Raw genomic sequence first — 25132 nt, forward strand, 5'->3', positions numbered from 1 at the left:
TTTAAGAGCATCTTAGTCCGACAAATACGACAATAACGACGGCCGCTTGCATGACTGCTCCCCTACCCATCTCTCAAACACCATCTCAAGGGGGGATGAGTCGGACTACAGAGATGAGGTTAACAGACTGACTGAGTGGTGTTCAGTTAACAACCTCCAACTGAACACCATGAAAACTAAAGAACTTATCTTGGACTTCAGGAAGGGCAGAGCAGACCCGGCCCCACTTTACATTCACGGGAACTGTGTGGAGAGGGTACGCTCCATGAGGTTTCTGGGCGTGCAGATCTCTGATGACCTCTCCTGGACTGCAAATACCACGGCAGTGGTAAAAAAGGCCCAGCAACATCTCCACTTTCTGAGAGTGCTCAGGAGGAACAACCTGGAGGAGAGGCTGCTGGTGACATTTTACAGAGCCACCATAGAGAGCATCCTAACGTACGGCATAACAACATGGTATGCAGGGTGCTCAGCTGCGGACAGGAAAGTACTGCAGAGGGTCATCAACACAGCCCAGAAGATCACTGGCTGCTCTCTGGCCAGCCTGGAGGTCATTGCAAACTCTCGGTACCTCAGCAGAGCTGGCAATATCATCAAGGACCACTCTCACCCCAGCAATCAACAGTTTGAACTATTACTGTCAGGCCGACGGTACAGGTCACATAAAACCAGGACAAACAGATTCAGGGATAGCTTCTTTCCCAGAGCTATCACCGTAGTAAATAAGCACAAAAACAATTGAACCTGCTTAGCTATACCATACCGTCACTGCCATTATATCATGCTGCTATTCATACTGTCATTATATTAATGCTGCTATGCTGTATATATCTTACTTACTATTGTTTGAATACTTGTGATTGTTTTATTGTACTTTTTATATTTTACATTATATTTATTATTGAATCTTGCACCAAGGGAGTGGCACTCCAATTTCGTTGTACTCTGTACAATGACAATAAAGGCAATTCTATTCTATTCTATTCTATGTTCTGCAAAAAAATGTGCTTTGTTGTGTATCTGACGGACAAACACCAAACCAGTTCCACATCACTGAAGTTGCACCATTTTCACAAACCAATTCTGGTTCATCTGTTTCACTCAACAATCGGCCATGTGCGTATGAAAACAAAGGCACTGCGCATGCGCGTTTTACTCATATTCTATCGCGATATTTTATTTTCCTATCGTTGCCTAACATTATACTGGTATTACCGTGAATGGTATAATATGGCCCAGCCCTATTTCCAAAGACATTTTATACTGAAACTTGTTATATTCAAAGATAACACAGTCAAAAAGGTATGTATGGTAGTACACAAACTTCAACCGCTCCAGAACGTTTGGCCACCACACGCAGCCATTTATTTGTCAAGTTTCTGGAAAAGAGTTCAAAGAATACACAGTGTGTAAGTGGGTGCTTGGTCTCTAAGGTTGAACCCACTAGGCAGTACCTTCAACAAGGCCAAACAGAGTACTTTCAGGAGGGAAGCGCTGATCCAATTTGTCTGATCCATTCATTTCAGTTCTATATTTTTCCTGTTTATGTCACCATGCAACAGCTGCAGCTAAGTAGCATGAAGGATGCTTAAGGGTCAGCAGTTTGGATATACTACACCAACAGCTTCTACATGTTTTTATCTTATACCTGGTATGGAATTAGAGTAGTGAGAATGAATATGAGGTAACCTCTCCTGCTAGGTGCTAGATGTGAGAATGGGCAACTTCTACTCCACTACTACTCACAGTGAGCCTCCTAAAAGTATTGGTTGAATTTGAAAATTCACTATGAACACCATTCAATTCATAAACCACAAAAAAGAGGGGTTTTTTTTTTTTTTTACATCTTTCCAAAAGAAGATGCAAGAAATTATTTATGTTGACTTAAAAAAAATCTGCTTGAAAGATCATTTAAGGATTTGAAATGAAAACTACTTCCAGTTTTTTTATTTAGAGTCTAAGTGACATGCTGTTTCTTGTCAGGTTTAACTGGACCTGACAGAGCCCCCTCACCCCCAACCCACCCACCCAAACTCTCAGTTTGTTTGTCACTTCTTCAATTTCTTCATTTTTCTTTCCGTCTGTGGACTTGAGCTATTAATATCGCACCACGGAAGGAGAGAGAGAGGGTCTTGTCGGCAGGCGTTAAGCGACAAGATGTTCCTCTGTGACAAACAGATGGCACACTCCAGTCTTGGCACTAACAGCTCAATTAGCAGCTAACGAGCCGACTGCCTTGTTAGCTCCATCAGCCGTGGCTGCCTATCTCCATGTCAGAGCGCCAACGTCCGCCACCCCCTCTGAGGGATGACATGACCCATGAGGAGTCAAAGCAGTGTGGCAGCTCTGAAGTAGCGAACAGCTTGGCTTTTCATCACCTTACTACAGATGGAAAGCTGAGAGTAAAATGCTAAGGATTTTTTACCTCAGGCTCTTGCTGACTTCTTTTTGGCCAGTTAGGCCATTTTTTAATCCAAGAATTCTTCTGACCCCACCAGACAAGAGTAGTCACTTCATCATGCAGATTTACATGGCATATGTAGAATTACATGCTCTACATATTCTTCATCAAAAATATCACTGTCTTTGTCTCACTGGGAATCCAAAACAAAGGCAAGACATGGCTGGTATTTAAGCACTACTGTTTAGTTTCTGTAACCTGTAGATATGCTTGCGTATGCCTATCAACAGCAAAGTGAAGCTGAAATGACAGCAGCTCAGCCAAACAGACCCAATAGAAGGTCTACAAGAAAAAACAAGAAGAGTTTACACACTGAATTTATTAGTTTTAGTGATTCTTCTCACAATTACTGACATGTTACTTGAGGCCTGTACCACAAAGTTGGTTCAGCATACCCATGGTATCATTAGTCAATCTGGATTCACTTACCCTAACAGTGGCAAGCGGTCACATGAAGCTAGCTATCAACTCACTAAGTTTCCCCAGGGTTTCCCTTGTACATTCACATAAAATGGGTGACGTTAGCAGAAATGACTAATCACAATTATGAATAAATGTACTGGCATTAGAGTGACTGATTTTACAAAGGAAGATGAAACTATACTATGGGGAAAAATCTGAAGAGGTTAAACAAGTAATACGACCAGCAAGGTAACTGCCAGAGACCAAGCAGCTGAGTGTGAGAGGTAAAGAGAAAAGCACTGTAGAGTAACATAGCATTAAAAGTTTGCACCTTAAGGGGTTTGGTCAGTAAGACTGGAAAACAGCTACTATATTAATCAAGTTTAGTCTATCTGAAGCCTGGAAAGAAAGCCAACAAAAATACAGACTAAGTTAACTGCCTTATCAATGTGACAATGCTATCATTCAGACATCTGATAGATTTTAATCAAAGATTTCATTAAATTAATGTTTAAAGGACAGTTTTAGTTTTTATTCTCTCAGCTGCACGCTCAGTGGTGTTTAATAGTTTGACAGTAAAGAATAAATATAAACAGAACACAGGTTTAGTCTATGTGGAAGTTTGATACAAGGTCAGCATGTACAGTGTAGGTATACTGCTTTAAGATCATATATTATTGCTTACAGAACACTAAAATTGTTCCTGGGTGAGAGAGGACAAAGAGCGATTCTGACAGGGAAAAAAAATAATAGTGGAAAAATTTAAGGAATCCACGTCTCCCTGCCTGAGACAGGATCACCTGGTGCCTTAACCAACTAGCTATAGTCAGGCTCACCACAGTACACAGTCTGCAACCAGTTTCCTGGAGAGGTGTTGGACTCTGTTAAACTCAGGATTTGCCCTAGGTGAGAGGGGGCAGGCAGGGGTAGGTATACTTGTACGCTACATGCACATTGGGGTTTTCCTTGGTGGGCTGTTTCCCTGCGCCTCCGGGTCAGGAAATGGGTCCCTAATGTTGTTTGTGCCTATATGCGCAAGTACCCAGACTTCATAGAGTCACTGATGGAAAAGCTTGGGTGAAGTTAGACATTCCACCGCATCTCTCGAGGTTTAAAAAGTGTCCGCTTCCTCACACATAATTAATGGCAGATTTAATGCAACATTAACTCAAGCTGAATTTCTGAGAGGACTGAAAATTATAAGAGTATTTTGGGCCAATGTTCACGAACTGCCTGTAATATTGTTTCCTGTTTCTACTTGATATCTCAGTTTGTGTGCTATCAGTGACACAGCTGATATCCACAAACTAAAAGAAAAGTTTAATTTTAAATCTTAAAAAAAAGCAAAGCTACATCTTTATGTGCTGAAATCAAATGATGGCATCTGGCTGTCAGGATCTGGGCAGACTGTGTGTGTTTTTGTGTCTTCTGCTGCAGGTGATTTGGTGTGCAGACACCCTGGGGTCTGAGTACTAATTTCTGGAAATCACTTAGGGGAGCGTTTTTCCACACACACATAAAGATTTGGTCACTTTTATAGCAAGAACAAATCCAGACCTGGGCGCAGGTCCCCCGCCCCCCACCCTAGAACAGGTCACATAATGTTGCTCCTGAAGCATTCATGTTGACAGCCAACTTTGGAGTATGTCCTGTGGTGGCTTTAGTTCAGGTGGTAGAGCAGGTCACCTACTAATCGGAAAGTTGGTGGTTTGTGATCCCCATCTTCTCTAGTCTGCATGCCAAATATCCTTGGGCAAGATATTAACCCCAACTTCCTTTTTGATGGCTGTGAGTCACACACTATGAATGTTAGATAGAAAGCACTTACATAGAACGAGGACAGAAAAAAGTGCTTGTGTCAGTGGTGAATGAGGCAAGTTGTGTAAAGCGCTTTGAGTGCTCAGAGTAGTAAAGCTATATGTAAGAACCAGTCCATTTAAGATTTTTCCATTATGTGCAAGCAGTAAGTCAGGAACACAACCATCTGCCAGTTAGCTCAAGTCATCCTTGGTCCCAGATTCACCATAGCTGTACATTTCATGCCACTACCCAAGCTACCCTCAGCATTTTAAACAGCTAAAAGGTTAACCAAGCATGTGTTCAGTTTCTATGGCAACCCTAGTGACATTTTTGATATTGTGATTTTTTTTTTTTCAAGCAGTCAGGTTACAAAGTATTCTAAATTATTCTTAATGAGGAATTAGGCAAAAATTTACATGTGCAGTACTCCATACAGTTTACATCCTTTTAGAGAAATATTATGCAGAATTAATATTCACTTTAGTTCAGTTCAATTCAGTTCATGTCAAATCACAAAAACAATTGCCCTAACAATCATATGACCCCCTATGAGCAAGTGCTTTCGTGACAGTAGGAAGGAAAAACTTCCTTTTAACAGGAATAAACCTCCAGCAGAATCAGGCTCGGGAGGGACGGCCATCTGCCACAATAAGTTGGGAGTTATGGGAGGAAGTCAGGACAAAGACATGATGTGGAAGAGAGCCACTGATTAATAATAACAAATGATTAAATGCAGAATAGTGTATAAACCCACTTTCTGGAAATAAAAGATTGACATAATGACTATTACCTACACATTACAAATCCTTATGATAATATTTTTGATGCTGACATTTTTGGGGGGGTTTTCATAACCAAAAGTGAACACTTAGAATTCTACGCTCAAGTCTCGAAGTTACCAGCTAATGCTAACTAGCTTTGGTAGCAAGCTATATTCATAGACTTTACAAGGTACAGTGCACAGAGACACATACCTGATTGGTAAATGGACTGGTTCTTATATGGCACTTTTCTACTTTAACTGAGCACTGAAAGCGGCTTTATACATCTTCCCTCATTCACCCATTCTCAAGAATTTTTTCCAGGCTTTTCTTATGTAAGTGTTTTCAATCTAACATTCACACACATTCAAAATTCATTTGTTTGCAACTACAAGCAGAACTGAATCTGACTTTTTCCCCTCAGTTGAGGCTCCCTCTTCCCAGTTTCACATTTGCCAAGCTTGCCACATCCTTAATAAAAAATAATCTCACCATCTCCAGGTCTGCCTTCTGGGTCCAACTTTAACCTCCCTGACATTATCAATTTGTTAGTCAAAGAGAATGAGCTGGAAAGAATATGCAACAGATCCGGGTTATTAAAATAAATGGAAATGTACTAACAACTGAAAAGAATATGTTGAGAAGTTGGAAGGAGTACTTTTAACAAGGTTATGAAATAAACAGAGAGAGAAAAGAACCAATGGAAAACAGCAAATCATGAAGGATTAGTAAATAGGAACTGAGGGCAGCTGTGAAGAGAATGAAATTGGAAGGCAGTTAGTCCAGATGACATACCCATGGAGAAGATAAGCAGAGACAAGCCTTCCACCAAAGACTAGTTTATCCAAAATGCTCATGCGCCTGAAAGGAGAAGTCTCAAAAAAAATCCACCTGTAATAAGTTGAGCTCTGTTCTGTGAAGATTGACTTGCCTATTTTGAGAGTCACTGCCCCCAGCGCTCCCATCCTATTAATGTATCCCCTTGCGCTGATGGTTACATAGTAGCATTCCAAAAGTGCCTCATTTTCATGTCTTGCTCACCGATGCCATCTTGTTCTATTAGCACACTTCTCATCAGGGTGTCCTGGTTCCTCAACACTTGATGTCAACCTTGTTAATCTGGGCACCATTCGAGTTGGTATGGCTTCATATTTATGTCTCTTGCTCATGTCTGAGGTGGGCTTGGCAGCAGTGCTTAGTGACATGCTTGTCTTCAAGGTGAACAGCCACAAGTAACAGTATCCTCATGGAGGATGAGACCATAGAAAGGTGCAATAAAGAAGTTGCCTAAGAAGTACAGCAAGCTGCTCATACTTCTAGCCTTGGAAACTGCCAAGAAAAGACTCACAGCACTGGCCAGCCACTTGAAGAGGTATACCAGAGAGATAGAAGGCAAGAGGGTAAGCCAGCTCTACTCCATGTAACCATCTAAGGTATACTCCCAGTGGCAGGGGAACAGTATGAGAAAAGCACCATCAAAGCTAGAGATGGATCAATACTGGAAGAGCATATGGGAAGGATGAAATGCATAACCATCACAGACATCCAAGAATGGGTCTCCAGTATGAAGAGTTGGGGTTGGACAACCTTAGGCCCTGACATGATTCACGCTTACTGGCTGAAGAAGCTGACTGCATTCCATGAGCATCTGGCAGCACCACTGAACCAGATGCTAGTCGACAAGAGACAATCGTAATACCTAACTGAAGGCTGGACACTCCTTATCCCAGAAGGGACCAGTCCCATCCAACTACCGGCGAATAAACTGCCTCAGTACCACATGGAAGCTCCTATCAGGCATCATAGCAGCTAAGATGAACAGGAACGTGATTCAATACATGAGCGGAGCACATAAAAGGAATTGGCAGAGGAGCAAAACACCAGCTACTGGTAGACAGAGCAGTCGCTCAAGACTGCAAGACCAGATTGACCAATGTGTGCACTGCCTGGATTGTCTAATAGAAGGCCTTTGACTTGATGCCCCACACCTGGATCCTGAAATGCCTGGAACTGTACAAGATCAACAGCACCCTAAGAGCCTTCATCCGGAACTTAATCAGGATGTGGTGTACAGCACTCACCCTTAAGCCAACTTGAACAGCTTGACAGCTGCAGGACCAGTTGGTTCCTGGCCAACAACGCCGCCGGCCTCATCAGGGTCCTTTGACTGCATGGGGAATGGAGGCGACCCCCACGCCATTCCGGAGGTCAGCGTGTAGTGCATGTAGGAGGAACCTGCCACGCCTTCGCCAGAAGTTGTCACGCCGGTGGGACGTGCTCTGGCCGAGCCGGAGATTAGTGCACCGGATGGACCGACAACTGCCAAACCACCTGTGAGCCCTGTCTCATGTCACGCCTACTGCACCAGACACCTGGCAAGCTGCCCATGAGCCATGGGTTGTGCCTGCTGTGCCGCCGCTGGATACGTGATCAACTCCCAGATCCCATTCATCCCTGCCACTGGTCCATTGGCCACTGGCAAGGAGTAGATTCAGCCGGACCTCCCTGGCCTCAGTCGAGCAATGAGGGTATGTGGCAGGTGTGGTTTGTGGCGCGGCGGCAGGGGAAGCCGACGCAAGGGAGCGTCATCAGCAATCACACCTCCCTGCATAAAAAGAATTAACTGGGTCCTGAGTTTGTTGTTGTTATTGTGTATGTATGGCTGGCAGCTGAAAAGCTGCAGGTATGTTGAAACATCAACCAAGGATTAAAGTGTGTCAAAAGTGTGAACTATGGTGGTGCGGTCCGTCCTTACTGCCACAATACATAAAGGATGCTGAATATGGAGATGCCAGGGAAAAGTAAAAAACGAATGAGAAGATTCATGAGTGAAGGAGGACATGCACAGGACTGGTATAACAAAAGAGGGTGCTAAGCATTGGGTGAGATTGAGGCAGATGATTGAGATGATCCTTCAAAGGAGCAGTTGAAAGAATAACTGAGAAGTACACAAAGAATTATATTAACTAGAACAGTGGTTCTCAAACACGTACCACTAGAGGGAGCCCACCCAAAAACTTTTTTAAGATTAATTAATATACCATGTTCTGATTGAGGGATTTCTAAAAAGCTAAAATGTACAGCTCTGCTATCACTTCCGACATAAATGAAGACAGGAAACTAAAGTGATGTTGTAGGGTTACTGAAGTTGGACTAGCTGGTATATAATGATGTGCTACGTGATGGCTAGCTACACAGCTATGGTTAGTATAATATAAACCAGGGGTCAGCAACCTTTAAGACCCAAAGAGCCATTTGGACCCAGTTTCCATGCAAAAGAAAACACTGGGAGCCGCAAATACTTTTTGACATATAAAATGAAGATAACACTGTATATACTGTTTTTTACCTTTATTCTTTGTGTGAACAACTAAGGTGTGTTGCTTATGAAATCCATGAAGTGCTACAGAGAAAATTACATTTTATTTATGTAATTAACACATTTTGAAAGCTACAGCCGGCTCTATGCGTCAGCAACCATGTGTGAAAAGTGGTCAATAAAGAGATGCTGAAAAGTGTGTTCATGCAAACATCGTCAGGTCTGCCGTGGTACAATGGAATTTCTGCTCCCGAACCTCCGAACCCCCTGAACAGCAGGACTGTAAGCTGTCATCTGTGAGGCATGAGCGGTGTTTGTTTTTAACATAGTTCACGGTGGAGAACAGCTGCTGACATAATGTGGATCCGAAGACCCACAATTGGCCTACCTGGGGTTGAAAGTCTCGATAAATGCACGGCATTTTGGCAGGTACACTGGCTTCCGCGAGTGTGACGCTTATTTTGAGCAATGAAAAAATAATAAAATATAATTTTATTTTTATATTTCAATATCACAATAATCTTCCAATTTAGAACTACAAGTTAAAAAAAGAACATAAATAAAATACACTTCAACTAAATACTTGTTTATTACTAATCTACTTTCCCAAACCACGCGGAGCCGCACTATAAGGACTAAAGAGCCACAGGCGGCTCCGGAGCCGCAGGTTGTCGACCCCTGATATAAACACATTAGCACAGTGAAGCTGGAGGATGAACGCTAACTTTGCCACTCGATAAAAGCTAACACAAGGGTTCCCGATGGTTAAGGACAAATGCAATCGCATGTTGGGATGATGTAAATGAATCAAGCTTCAGTCAGGAGAACAACTGAGATAATCCATCCACAATACAAGATTATTCATTAATATACTGCTGCATGGGCTGGGCTTTAGTTACATTGTAAGGTTTTAAAAACTGAGCTTTAAAATGAACAGTGGTAATAAAAACCAAGAGAGTCCGACAGTAATCACTGCCTCATTTTTAGGGTCTTACTGAGATTAAACAGAACAAGATACAAAGCATTAAAACATGTTAAAAACACAACAGCCTTGATAAAGACAGACTAGCTTTGACCCGGAAGCGGGATTCATACTGTATGTCCTCACTTAAAGACTGGATAATCTACCTGTTCTAAATGTTTTAATGCATTACAGTTTTTATTATTATTTTCACTGTCACATCCTGTTTATGACAGTTAAAATAAATAACATTCATAAAAGAAATAAAATTGTCTCATGTAAGCTGTATATGGTGCTAAATAGGCATACACTACTGTACTTTAATGTTGGTACTTCAAGAGCCACATACTTTATGAGGTGGTATTCATTGTAAAAAGTTTGAGAACCACTAGTACATCCCAAATTTAGCCTTCATTCACAGTAAGTAACACGTTCATTAGTATGGCTCCACAGATAGTAATTTCCATCATTCGGAGACTAGAGAAGTCAGTTCAAGGAAATCTTCCAGTTTAGCTAATCTCACCAAGAATGCACATACAGTAACTACTACCATCAAACCTGCTCGAAAGAGATGGTTAAATGTTCATTCTGAACTACATCTGAGTGTATGACTGGGTATAAACGTTGTCAACTTTTATTTTTAAAGGGTCAGGAATCATTGAAAGTTTATTGGAGCACAGCGCTAAACGAGTGAAGATTTCACACAGTTAATAGGTACCAACTTCACCAAAAGGTTACAAAGTGTTTGCTCAAAAGGAGTTATCAGGTTCTTTCTATAACATTGTAAAGCGCTCTGAGCTATCAATTCAATTCAGTTTTTTTATGTTCCACCAAATCACAGCAGCAGTTGCCTCAAATTGTTTTATATTGTAAGGTAAAGACCCTACAATGATACAAAGAAAAACTCAACAATCATATGACCCCCTGTAAGCAAGCGCTTTGGTGACAGTGGGAAGTAAAAACTCCCTTTTAATAGGAAAAAACCTCTGGCAGAAATGGATTTAGGGAGGGGGCAACAATCTGCCATGACTGGCTGGGGGTGAGTGGAGGAAGACAGGACAAAGACATACTGTGGAAGAGAGCCAGAGATTATTAATAAAAATAATTAAATGCAGAGAGGTATATAAACACATAGTGAGTGAAAAAAGTGACTGAAGAAGAAACACCGAATGCATCATGGGAATCCCCAAGCAGCCTAGACCTAACACAGCATAACAAAGGGAGGATTCAGGGTCACCTGGTCCAGCCCTGACTATATGCCTTACTAAAAAGGAAAGTTTTAGGCCTAATATTAAAAGTAGAGAGTGTCCGTTTCCCAAAACCAAACTGGAAGCTGGTTCCACAGAAGAGGGGCCTGAAAGCTGAAGGCTCTCCCTCTCATTCTACTTTTAAATACTCTAGGACAGGGGTGCCCAATCCCGGTCCTCGAGAGCTACCGTCCTGCAGCTTTTAGATGCATCCTTGTTCCCACACACCTGAATCAAATGAATGGCTTGTTATCAGGCCTTTGCCAAACATGATGGCATGCTGAAGAGGTAATCAAACCATTTGATTCAGCTGTGTTGGAGTAGGGATGCATCTAAAAGCTGCAGGATAGTAGCTCTCGAGGACTGGGATTGGGCAGCCCTGCTCTAGGAACTACAAGTAAGCCTGCAGTGCGAGAGCAAAGTGCTCTAATAGGGTGATATGGTACTACAAGGTCAATAAGATAAGATGGGGCCTGCTTATTTAAGACCTTGTATGTGAGGAGCAGGATTTTAAATTCAATTCTAGATTTAACAGGAAGGCAATGAAGGGAAGCCAGTACAGGAGAAATATGCAACCGAAGGCTTTTTAGGGAGTTATTAGGATATCCTTATAATAATGAATTACAGTAGTAAAAAAAATGTAATTCAATATAAAAGATTACATTAATACTGTCAGGTAGTGCAACTATACTCATATTTTTGTTCAACTAATGTTTTAAATATTGTTGACATATTTAGGGTGGCTGTAGCCCCAACGACAGAGCAGGTGATTTACTCATTGCAAGGTTGGTGGTTTGATCCCTGGCTGCTCCAGTCTGCATGAATAGAATACAGTAATATCTTCCAACCGACAATATACTAAAAACAAATCAAAAAGATTTATTTATACAATAATTAGCAACAGTAATCCTTGGTTTGGTTTTTAGTTCATTGGTTTGGTTCTTATGCAGATCTACACTTGAATAAACAACAGCTTTGTGCTACAGTATTTCACTCTAAGCAGTATTATCTGCTAATATTTGTTAATTACTAACATCCATGACAGTATATATGTCAGCTGAAAAGTTAATTAGTGTTATAGGTAATTTAAAAAAAAGTGTCACCATTATAAATGTATCCACTAGAGAGCTCTAGATGGAAAATAGACATGGTAAATCCCTCCCAACATTTTCCTACTTGGATTTTTTCCCAGGAGGGCTGGCAGTCTATCTCTCCATACAACACAATCTGGAGCCTGTTAGTTTTTCTTATGCAGATTCCTCTAATTAGTACAAATATAACTGAATAATTTGAAAGCTTCAGAATTAAAGGAGTGAGAGTCTGGACCGTGTGCAAGCATAGACCTAAGTAATTACATTAGGATCTATAATGATAGAAGCATAACACAAAGTTAATTTAGCAGCAGGATGCTCAGACAGGTTCAAAGGGAGGTGAGGACACCTGCGTCTTCATCCTCCAAAAGTATGGTGATGTGATACAAAGAGTTTTTAATGTCTAATGATAAACTTTTTTTTTTAGAATTGAAGGTAAATTACTGCGCTTCAAATGTTGTCTAGTTCAGTGCACACTTTTACAGGCCCCTTTATATATAACCCAATAAAGGGGTGGTGTGGGGGTGGGTGGTTATAGAAAAGCACAGCTGATGGTCAGATCCATCACCTCATGACAACATCAATTTTTGTTTTTGTTTTATTATAAAGATTTTGCATTATATCATAAATAAATGTGGGTCATCCTAAAGCAAGCACAATACCCATGATAAAATACATATTTGTGTGTTTGTGTGACTTTTTGTACTACTTTTTCGTGGCTTGGTCTTCCTAAACCAGAGCTCTTTTCAACGCTTTACTTCAAATATGGAATCCTAATTCCAACAATGCACTGGATGAGGTTTTCAGAATCCACAGTGAAAAAAATACATGATTTAAATGAGAGAGAGAGAAGCTGCAATAAATCCCTCCCAGGATGACAACTGTGTGCCCATCCCAGCAGAAGGAGGAGGGAGGCTCCAGATGGAGCCCTCACGACCAAAAGACAACAGCTCCAGAGAACCAGCGGCAACAGGCAGTCTACTCTGCAACAGCCCATCCATCCCGTCATAAGCCAACAGCGATCCCCAGGTGCCAGAGAACTGCGCCACTAAACGAACAGCGACCCTGGGACGCGGCCAGCCTGGCCCTCGAGCCACCAGGCAACCACTGCCCTGGCAGGGTGCAGGAACACCCGCCCACTCCCCTTCCCACTCGTCAAAGTTGGAAGTGATATATTGGTGCGTATGTTGGTGTACGGTAGTGTGAAAAAGTGTTTGCCCCCTTCCTGATTTCCTATATTTTTGTATGTTTGTCACACTTTCAGATCAGCAAAAATGTAAATATTAGATAACGCTAACACAAAACACAAAATGCAGTTTCTAAATTAAGGTGTTTATGATTAAGGAGGAAAAAAATCCAAACTTATATGGCTCTGAGTGAAAAAGTGATTGCCTCCTACAGCTAATAACTGGTTCGGCCACCATTAGAAGCAACAACTGTAATGAAGGACTTATGATAACTAGCAATGAATCTCTGTGGAGGAATTTTGACTCATTCATCTTTGCAGAGTTGTTGTAATTGTCACGGCGGGGTGCGCCGATGTGTGTGGAAACAGGACCCAAAAGCAGATGATGACGAGGAGTTGTAAGGTTAAACAGAAAAGTGAAGCTTTATTTAAATGACGGCAGGGATAAACCAGGAAACCAAAACAAACTGGCAAAACACTAAGAGGTACTAAGACCAAAAACTATAACTGTGGAGAAAATAAACAGGCAAAGACAAAAACTAAGGCTAAGGTCAACATAACAAACGAAAACCGTAACTAAGACTGAGGTCAAATAAACAGACGAACCGATAAAGGCAAGCAGAAAACAAAAGGCTTAAATACAGACATGAGGTGATCAGGGGAAATGGCGACACATGGGGGAACAGCTGACAAACATAACCCTAATGACAGGACCAAGAGAGAGTGAAACTAAATACAATGACCAAAGAACACACGACACTGTCAGAATAAAACAGGAAACACTGAAAACTAAACATGACAACACAATAAGACAGACCTAATACGTGATGAATGAATACAAAACCCCAAACATAAAAAGCCCAGGAACAATAACCAATAACTGCCCAAACTAAAGGCAAAATAGGAAATAACACAAAAACTAATAACATATCAAAAAATGAGAAAAATACAAAGAGAACTCAGAGTGCTGGGTCGGAGACCCAGCCTGTGACAGTAATTCAGCTACATTGGAGGGTTTTCAAGCATGAACCACCTTTGTAAGGTCATGCCACAGCATGTCAATCATATTCAGGTCAGGACTTTGCCTAGGCCACTCCAACATTTTTCTTAAACCATTTGGAGGAGGACCTGCTGGTGCATTTTGGATCATTGTCCTGCTCCTGCACTTCAGCTTCAGGTCACAAACAGCCAGCCGGACATTCTCCTTCAGGATGTTTTTGTAGACAGAAGAATTCATGGTTCCATTTACCACAGCAAGTCTTCTAGGTCCTGAGCAAAACAGCCCCAGACCAGCCTCATACTACCACCACCATATGTTACTGTCGGTATAATGTTCCTTTTTTTAAAATGCTGTGTTAGTTTTATGCCAGATGTAATTGGGGACACACATTCCAAAGTTAAACTTTTGTCTCGTCAGTCCACAGAGTATTTTCCCAAAGGTCTTTGGGATCATCAAGCTGCTTTCTGGAGGAACGGAGGCGAACCTTTATGTTCCTTTTGCTTAGCAATGGTTTTTGTCTTGGAACTGTGGAAGGGACGAACACTTTTTCGTACCACTGTATGTGTACAAAGTGAAAAAGATGGGTATAACTTTGTGTAAACTAGAGTGCTATTAAAACTGATGGAATAGATGTGACATGAGCACCTGACTGTTGGTCATTGACTACAATGTAATTAAAAACCAGGGGCAGGTCATCGCACAGCACATCAAGCAAATTCATATAAATGGCCCAAACCACTGTGGTCCATGCAGACCCTATGTCTGGGAGTGGTGTGTTGTTTAAGGGAGTAGCGGGGAGGGTTGGGATACATATGACCGGGAGGTAAAGGAGTACCCTCAGAAGGAGAGAACCATGCTAACAACTGACTCAGTAAGGACCCCTATTCCACAGACCTCACTGCAAAAAAAAATAGGATCCAGGGCCCGCAATGACAACACCCTGGACCACCACCACGTCCCAACGCCAGTCATTAACTCAAAGGACTTATCTTATCTTAAACATTTATATGTATATTTTGCAAGAGTAGATATGGGAGCAGGTTTTAAAAGGCTATTTAAAAGCAATTTTACAGTGGAATTTTACAAGAAATTGTGATGCAGTCTTTTGAGGTCTGAAACTTTCAAACTAGGAAGTATTACTCAACTGCACTTTTCATCAGTATTACTCATTTCTGGCCTAATTTCAAGTGTGAATGCGTTTTCATACTTTGAAATGTGTATGAGCTGAAGACATCAAGGGATTGACTTGACCAGTTTTAAAGTTTAGGGTATCTTCATTCAATGATAATTCTGTGAATTTTAAAGGATAGAAGGAAGTTGTCATAAATAATATGAAGTTATCGTGTCTCTTTGCACAGGCTATCATATTCTCCAAGCACATTCACATATTTATGTGAATAAAATATTAAGCTCCAATAACTGAGAGCTTATTTTCCTCAACAAAAAAATACTGCACATAGAGCAGGCAATTTGGTTCCCGGTGATCATTCCCTTGTTTGAAAATCACTTGAATGTTTGGTTAAACACTCTTTCTCCCATCTGGATCAGCCTCCTGCTCATAATGACTTTTATGATTATTTGATTAAAACTTCTACAAACACCTAGTCAGCCAGTTTACTGCACTTTTTAAACTTACAGCACCTACATACATTTATTTCCTCATTGTGTGATAAATGCAAAGCAATGGAAGGAACTCTTGGCCACCTTTTCTGGTCTTGCCCTACACTTAGGTGTTTCTGGGAAGAGATATTTAATATATATAGCTGGATTTATGACTTAAAATTAAAGCCAGAGGGTATACTTGCAGTGCTAGCCCTTAGGGTTTGGCTATGTGAGATGATTGCATTTCTGTATATTGTAGAGGTTCGTTATGGTCTTGCTAACACTCACTTTAAATTTTTTAAAATCTGGAACTCTTTTCTCAATCATATTAACAGAGAATCAACAATGTTTAACCCATTCACCTGCACTTTATGTTTATGTGAAACTACACCTCTGCCGGACCCTAACTCCTTCTTGGACTTGTTCCCCACATCTTTTAGACTCTGAACTTTCTGTTGCCCTGTCTAACTTCACACAGAAGACCATTTTGTTCGGACTCCATTATTTCTCTTGTACTTTTAATATGGACTGACTAACCAGTGTTGTTGTTGCTGTTGTTTTCTTTTCTCTGTCCTTTGTACTTTTATCTTGGGTGATTTGATGTCATTTCGAACTTAAAATGTTATAAATAACCTTTAAAAATAAAAGAAAAAGAAAATCACTTGAATTACTTTTACTAATAAAAAAGATATTAAAAGATTGATTCCTTTTTTTCTTTAATGAAAACTTCCATTGGTATATTTTGTTAATGAACAACACTTTGTGGATTTGGATCAATGCTTCCCAACCACAACTGCACACACTATAAAAAACAAAAAAACAACAACAAAAAAATCACATACACATATGGACTCGCTTATTTAGGCTTCACTTCACTGCTTCCTCCTCCTCCATTGACTCAGAACAGCAGTTGTCCATGAGGGTCATGTTCCTATTTGGAAAGTATTGATTAGAGTGCTTATCCCCTTAATCAGTGTGAGAGAGCGCCCCAGGCTGAACACACACACACGCACTGAGCTCCTACATCTCTTTCATTCTTCAAACTGTTCTGAAAAGTTTTAGTTATTTTTGTTTTCATTCATTTTTTAAATATGCAGTGCTTCAACAATAATTTGGATAGAAAACAGCAGAACCTAAATTAAAATTATATTTACGAGTTTAAAAATTCTTATTTTGTTGGAGCACTAATCCAAAACCAGCAGACATTTAAGCACAACTGAAGGCATCACAAATTATTCACGTTTGAAAAGATGACTATTTCCACCTAGGAGGTCCCTGGACTGGGGCCAGGCTGCATCTGTTGTTAAAATGCAACCCGTCACCATTATTTGAAGGTCACCGAGCATGACAAATTAGCTGAACGGCTTGTCTAGTGCTAAAATGAAGTTCAGTGACATCAGTGCGTACCGATTCATTGTTAAAAAGCTTTTAATTCTTATTTTATCTTTTGTTAAGGAGAAGAAAAAATATATTAAGTTTATCTTTTTATCTTTTGTTCAAATAGTGTGTTATTCATTTTGGCCTCGCAATTGGCGAGGTGAGTGAATTTGGGGATTATGTTGTGAGTAAAAAATCCAGGGATTAACCGGTTAAAGGCAAGGCAAGGCAAGGCAAGTTTATTTGTATAGCACAATTCAACAACAAGGTGATTCAAAGTGCTTTACAGAGACATTAGAAACAAGAACAAATAAAAAGCATGATTTAAAATTGATTAAAACAAGCAAATAAACTAACTAACTAATTAACAAACAAACAAACAAACAACAGTATATAAAATCAAAACAGATAAAATCAGAACAGTAGATAAAATCAGTAGTTAAATGTAAGTTTTGAAATTTAAGCTTAAAGTGTGGATTTGGTGCTTTATTCAAATGCAGCTGAGAACAGGTGAGTCTTCAACCTGGATTTAAATAAACTGAGTGTTTCAGCTGATCTGAGGCTTTCTGGGAGTTTGTTCCAGATATAAGGAGCATAAAAGCTGAATGCAGCTTCTCCGTGTCTGGTTCTGACTCTGGGAACTGATAAAAGACCGGATCCAGATGACCTGAGGGATCTGGATGGTTCATACTGGGTCAGGAGGTCATTGATGTATTTTGGTCCTAAACCATTCAGAGCTTTATAGGCCAGCATCAGAACTTTAAAGTCTATCCTCTGACGGACAGGCAGCCAGTGTAAGGACCTCAGAGCTGGACTGATGTGGTCCACTTTTTTGGTCTTAGTGAGGACTCGAGCAGCAGAGTTCTGAATGAGCTGTAGTTGTCTGACTGATTTTTTAGGTAGACCTGTAAAGATGCTGTTACAGTAATCAAGCCTACTAAAAATGAATGCATGGACTAGTTTTTCCAGGTCCTGTTGAGACATCAGATCTTTTATCCTTGAAATATTCTTGAGGTGATAGTAAGCTGACTTTGTTATTGTCTTAATGTGTTTTTCTAAGTTTAGGTCTGCATCCATCACTACACCCAAATTTCTCACCTGGTTTGTGGTTTTTAGATGTATAGATTGAAGTTCTCTGGTGACCTGTAATCGTTTTTCTTTGGCGCCAAAGACTATTACCTCAGTTTTGTTTTTGTTTAGCTGGAGAAAATTGTGGCACAACCAGTCATTGATTTCCTCAATGCATTTACCAAGAGCCTGTACAGGGCCTCGGTCTCCTGGTGACATTGTGATATATATTTGTGTGTCATCTGCATAGCTGTGATAGTTTATTTTGTTGTTGTTTATAATCTGTGCCAGTGGGAGCATGTAGATGTTAAACAGAAGGGGTCCCAAGATGGAACCTTGGGGAACTCCACATGTGATACTTGTCTGCTCAGATGTGAAGTTACCTATTGATACAAAGTATTTCCTGTTTTCTACGTATGTTTTGAACCAGTTTAGTACAGTTCCTGAAAGACCTGTCCAGTTCTCCAGTCGTTTGAGTAATATGTTGTGGTCAACTGTATCAAATGCTGCACAGAGATCCAGTAAAACTAGGACTGACATTTTTCCACTGTCTGTATTCAGACATATGTCATTAAACACTTTGGTCAGAGCGGTTTCAGTGCTGTGGTTCTGTCTAAAACCTGACTGGAAGGCATCGTAGCAATTATTCTGTTTTAAGAAGTAACTGAGCTGTTGAGAAAGCATTAAACAACATTAAAAGTAGTTGTTGAATAATCTTTGGTCGGTTAATGAATAGACTGATTTGATTATTTACACATATACTACATGTACAGACATAAAGCTATAAATTATAACCATATTAAATATCTAACTGTATCCTAGCTATAAAAACAGACAAAAAATGTTACTAGATGCAGAAAATGTTTATATATGTTGTAATTTTTCCACACACACATTAATCCATCCAACTATTCATTTCTTCTGCTCATCCATAAGGCGCTGTACACTCTGGACAGCCTGCCACAGTATAGACAGTATTAGCTCATGAAAATATTCTGATGTAATTTAAAAAAAACAGGTGGACAGGTGTGCTTTTTTAAAATATATTTTAGAAAGTCACAGTAGCTATACATCTACGTGATGTACAAAAGAAGTTGAATTTTATTTAAAAGTCATCAATTTATCCAATAGTTGAAAGTCTGGTTGTGATCAGAGTGTGTGTAGATATTTCTATAAAGAATGTATGGCAGTAATTAATAATTTATTGTGAACACCATGCATTTTACCATCCATTCGTTTTAGTCTAATAAGTATTTGATGTTACTTACTAGTTGTTGTTTTTTTTTTTTTTTTTAGAAATGATTCCAACTGAATGCCTTTTTAAAAACATCAACAACATTTAGAGCTCTTTGCATCAGTGTGTTGTTTTACTTTTGTCTTTCTATTATTCTCACACTTCATTAGTGGGAACCTTTCTGTTTTGTAGCGTCCACTTTTTTCTGCTACCCGGCAAATTTACTGGCAGTACCAGAAACCAAAAACAATCCTCTTATTGTTTTGGTTGCACAGTCAAGCCATCATTATAGACTGAGAACCCTGAAGGTAAAATGTACTGTATGTACACAAATATTATCTACGTATTAAAGTACTTGTTGGTTATTTTTTTGGTGAGTCATAAACTTTAATTAAACAACTTGTTTTAGCAATACCATTACAAGCTCACTGCAGGTTCTTCTTTAACTGCTCTGTTTCATGAGGATTTTAAGCAGCTTACGTATTTTGGTATAGATGATAGAAGAAAGTTTGTGTGATGAATGAGCAGTATTGTGGATAGTCAATGAAGACGAATGATGAAAAGGTTCTTGTTCACATACCAGGCAGGAGAAGGAGTCGTTCATTCGATGCTGGAGTGTGTGTTTCTGTAAAATGGTGAACAGGGCAGCGTGGTCGAACTGACACGGAGACGCTGAGATCAACTTTTCCACTGCCTGACGCTGAGATGGATCAAGACCTGAAAAGAAAATACAGAGGTGGATGAAGGAACGACAATTAGATGTGCACAACCTTGCCAAGAGTTTAAAAAAATTGAACTCGATAACTAGATGTGAACTGTAAAATCCATACTATGCTACTATGGTGTTTTTTTTTTTTCAGAGCAGCGGAGTCTGGATGAGGTTAGGGAAACATGCTCTTTGGTCTGAAACTCAACAACAATTGAAACAATTAGTGATAAAGATATGAGAGATGTTGCAATCCTGAATATAAATCTATGGGATATTTCTCTAAAGATTAGTTAGAATCTTTGAGGAGGCAATGACAAGAGACTTCGACTTCTGACAATAGTATATGTGTTCAGTCAAGTCTTTGATCTTAATTGTATATAAGCCAGTAGGCCAGAAACTGAAATAACATCAATAGCAATGAGTTTGTGCAATCATGCTCAATCATGTTCAATCTTGTGTCATCACTGGGTCAAGTCATATGATTGAGAAAATGGAGTTTGCAAAATCACTGGGTCAAGGTTTGGTACCGTTACATCTGTATGTTTGAGTTTACAGGAGACAGAAAGACTGGGACATCTGCAGAGTCCCAGTCCCAAGGTGTTTTCAGGCTGGATATACTAAAATCTCTCCGGTCCATTCTGAGGGTTTCTTCCCAGAGTTTAGAAATGAGCCCATCCTAAAAACATTGAAGTAGAGGCGCCCAGGAAGAGCCGAACCACCTCATGTCTTGACTTAAAAGCTTCCCACCACATGTCTGAGTTCCTCATCCCTTCTCCAAGTCTGAGCACAGTTGCTGCTCAATTCAACCACTTGTATCCACAGTCATATAATTTCAGTCATTTACCCGTGTTAATGACCATCGGTAAGTGCTGGAAAATACTTAAACCATGGCAATAAGAACATGCCAATGAGAGCAATCCACTATAAATAAAAACGTGTCAGTCACTTTTATAATAATATGTAAATATTTAAAAAGCTACAGCTCAGGTGGTAAAGGGGATTGCTACAAATTACAGTGTTATTAGTTTGATTACAGGTCAAACTAATAACAGGTCAGTATGCACAAGACAAATCACTGATTCATCCTTTTATCCCATCATTGGCAGTGCTGTTGCCATAGACATACGATGGATGGACAAGACAGACAATGAGAAGCACTTTGTGGAATTACTAAGGTTAAATGAATACTGCAGTTTCCAAACACAGTCATACATGAGAAACATGTTAAACAGAAGAAAATATTAGAAAAAAGGGGTTTTAAAGGGGTGATTAATAGGAAAAAAAAAAAATATATATATATATATATATATATATTTTTTTTTTTTTTTTTTTTTTTTTTACTAAAAATATGGAAAGTTTGATACAATACCATGGATCTATTCATGTCTTGTCTCAGGTCTTGGTATCAGACATGCTAAAGTCCTAATGTGTGTACTGCAAAAGAAAAGTGACTGCATAATGTAAAGATGCACAATATGGGAAAAATCAAGCAAATTGCAGTTTTTATTTCTTCTTATGAGTATTGTGGGGTGGCAGGTGTGTATGTGACTGTGTCAAAACAAAGTGCAACAAATGTGGGACAAAGTCCAGCTATAAAACTAAAAAATGTATTTTAAAAAAATGCACACAATACATATTATTTAAACTGATTATTTCATTAACTTGGGTGTGTTCCTGAGTTTTATTAATGATAACAGAGAAAAAAAACATTACAAGATTTTCATATGAGTACATTCTGGAATAGCTAGTAATGAAGTCATTTTTATGCAGCAGCCCTGACAGTTCACTTTGGATGTGCACTGCCTGAAGCTGCAGGCGATAATGAGGCTTTGGGGTCAGTGATGAAAGAATCAACAGAAAATGAAAAAAAAAATAAAAGAAGCCGAAGAGGCGCAGGGTGTCCCAGCCTGAGCAAACCTGGGTCATTTCCAGTCCTTTCAGACCTTTCTGATAATGGCCCTGCCAAATGAAAAGCCTAACACTCTCCACTCTGCCTTTATTGTGGGAGTACATTTCAGGATGGGAAGCTTCTGACCGTGACACATGGCCCCACAAAAGACCACAGCTCACTGAGAATACTGGCGCTGTTTCCACGCCTGTGGCTCATGCCCAAGACAAGCTTTTAGTGATCACTTTTATTATCGCTGTCATTTTGTTTTTTGTGTGGATGCAGAGAAGCCCATGAGGACTCTCAGGCATTTGTGCTTTTCATCTCCTCCTCATTTTCTTGTTGCCTTTGTCCAAAAGAGAAAAGCGAAAAACAAAAAAAACAGGAGAAGTGAAATCTCCACAATCAACTTCCAATCAACGCTCCTCTGCTTTCTTTTTCCATCTTTTCTTTTCATTCTTCCACTTTTCTGTCAGCGACTGCCCTTCGGGTGTGATGGCCTGCTTTCTCTCTAATTCCGATGTAGGTCATTTTAAATTTGTTACCTCCATAACAGTGTACTGTCCTCAATGTAATTTAGAGAAAAGACAGGGAGTGAAGGAGATAGGACTCTAAAGAAAGCGAGACAAAGAGATATAGATTAGTACTGATAATAAGAGGAGGGAAAAGGAGGGGTAATATTGATTGGGAGACAGACGGCCGGAGGAGTGATGTTGATTTCTGTCAAGTCCAACTTTCAGCTATTATGTTCAGGTTGTGTGTGTGTGCGCGTGTGTGTGCGCGTCTGTGTGTGTGTGAATGAGCAGAAAATATGGATCGATCTTCATGCATTTTTCTCGGCTATCTACAGGTTTTTCTGCTCTGGAAGTTTCTCATTAGTGTGACTACATGAGCATAATTTTCTGGTTTTGCTGAACATGACACACAATTGCACAAAAAATGGTCAGTCAAAGGCACAAATTCAATTGATTATTCTTAGGACTGGTTTCTGTTGGGGACACCAAACTATGACTAGTATTAGTAGCTACATGCAACCTAAACTAAACACGCACAGCCATTGTTTATAAGTTTCATAAATGAATAAAACAGACACACAAATCCATACACCAGTTAAGTACAGGCAGAAAGTAAAAAAACAAACCAAACAAAGCAAAGAAGCAACCAACATTTTTAAACTTCAGTGTCAATAAAGAATGAATACCTTCTTAAAACTAATTGAAACAAATAATAATATTCAGGCAAAACATTAGCAGCCTGAATTAACTGCATTCAAGACATTTAAAATTGCCTTAGATTTATTAAGTTCGATACATTTTTGTTTACTCTGCAGCTGATTACAAGAGGAAGGAGCTGCAAATTTGAATGGTCTTTTTCTAAATTCAGCACAAACCTCTGAGACAGAACTCTTGGGATCTAACACAATACCTTTTTTGACGAAGTCTATAAATTACATGCAAGAAAACCAAGAACAGCCTTATAAATGTGAATATATCAGTGGGCGAGTCTACAGCATACTTTGGTTTCGACCAGTCCTCTATTTATCGTCTCCAGTTGGTCCAAAAATGCAACTGCTTGTCTGTTGACTAGTACAAAATGGAGGGAGCATATAACCCAGTGTTGGCCTCTTTACACTGGCTTCCTATTAGTTACAGGAACCAAATTAACATTTTACGTTTTGTTTTTAAACAGATAGGTAAGACGAGCCCCTTCTTACCTATCTGAGCTTCTATCAATGCATGCAAACAATGCAAACTAATGTTATTTATTCCAAGGTCGAAACCTAAATCTCGCTGTGAAAGGACCTGCTACATCTCTCTGTTGCAGGTCCCAGACTCCGGAATAGACTACTGCCAAATATTAGATCTACACAAAACACTAGAATATTTTAAATCTCTACTACTAATTACAGCATGGAGCCCTACTCTAAAAGAACATAAAGGTAAACACTGTCTGTGAAGCTGGATTTAAGAAATAAGTGTTTAAGTTGAAGCATTTATAACAGTTGAGGGCCATCTTGTGCCAGCACATCCAACCAATACATAAAATAACAGGTTACTACATGTGCATCACATCACAAAATATATCTTTTTTTACCAAAGCACAATGAAATCCCAACACTAACACACAACATACAAACCACTTACTGCTAAAGAGACAGAATGAAAGTGGGCAGTGTATCTTTGCCTTTTTAAAAATAAAAACCGCTGCAGCAGGGGGCAGTACAAAAGCAACCCCTTACACTGCTTTTTGGTTTTAGTTTCCTTGTTTACACTAAATGATCAATTCTGTCACTAGTTAACTAACAAACTACTCTAAGCAACAAACTCTTAGCAGCAATCAACCAACCCAGTGAAGTTATGTTCTCTACAGGCACGAGATGGTGCTCAACACCTTCTAACGTTCTAAAAAATGTAAACACGTATGGCTTAAACCAAGTCGCAGACAGTCTTAAATCTACAGCAGTTGTTTTAGATTTATTTCATGAATAATATATGTAGTGTTTAAGGTCCACTTTAATAAATTCCTTTAAAACATTAAATCATTATTTATTTACATTTTTTAAATCCGCAGATTATGTTTGTCTGTTATTCAATACTGATGATCTGAAACATTTAAGTATGAAAAATATTTTAAAATGTTAGAAATCATGGAACAAAAAGGACCAAATTCAGACTCCAGCAACAGAATTCATAATCAATAAAAAAAACAAACTTTTATTTAATCTACTTCGACGATGAGATCTTTAAGATGTGATGATCATTCAGGATAAATAGTCACACTGTATGCATCAAAGTTGTTCAAGTGTTTATGACAGCATGCAAGCTTTAAATATCCTTTTTTAAATAAAAAGAAAAAAAGTTAAAATTGAGCTTTCACACATCTGTTGTTGGCTTCTCTTTACTGGCAAGAGATGGAGACGTTATGGTTGTTTTTCCTGAAATCACCATAGAATTAACCAGTAATTAAATTTACTTACCCAGTACTTAAAATATAGCATAACGAGTATTTTGAAATTATGGCTATCT

At 39.4% G+C, this 25132-nt stretch overlaps 1 protein-coding gene across 1 annotated transcript in view; it reads right to left on the reverse strand.

Moving 5' to 3' along the window:
* Nucleotides 1-25132, reverse strand: part of cadps2 (Ca++-dependent secretion activator 2) — a 191475-nt gene that overhangs the window by 95662 nt on the left and 70681 nt on the right. The window contains exon 12 of the mRNA XM_086299782.1: nucleotides 20090-20226. Within this exon, the coding sequence (XP_086155908.1) occupies nucleotides 20090-20226 (137 nt within the window). The remainder of the gene's footprint in view (nucleotides 1-20089; nucleotides 20227-25132) is intronic.

The sequence above is a fragment of the Aulonocara sp. 'chitande type north' Nkhata Bay genome, linkage group LG7 (genome assembly GCF_057382095.1).
Source record: "Aulonocara sp. 'chitande type north' Nkhata Bay isolate Kocher_YH1m ecotype deep benthic linkage group LG7, A_spYH_male_GT1.1, whole genome shotgun sequence".
NCBI lineage: Eukaryota > Metazoa > Chordata > Actinopteri > Cichliformes > Cichlidae > Aulonocara > Aulonocara sp. 'chitande type north' Nkhata Bay.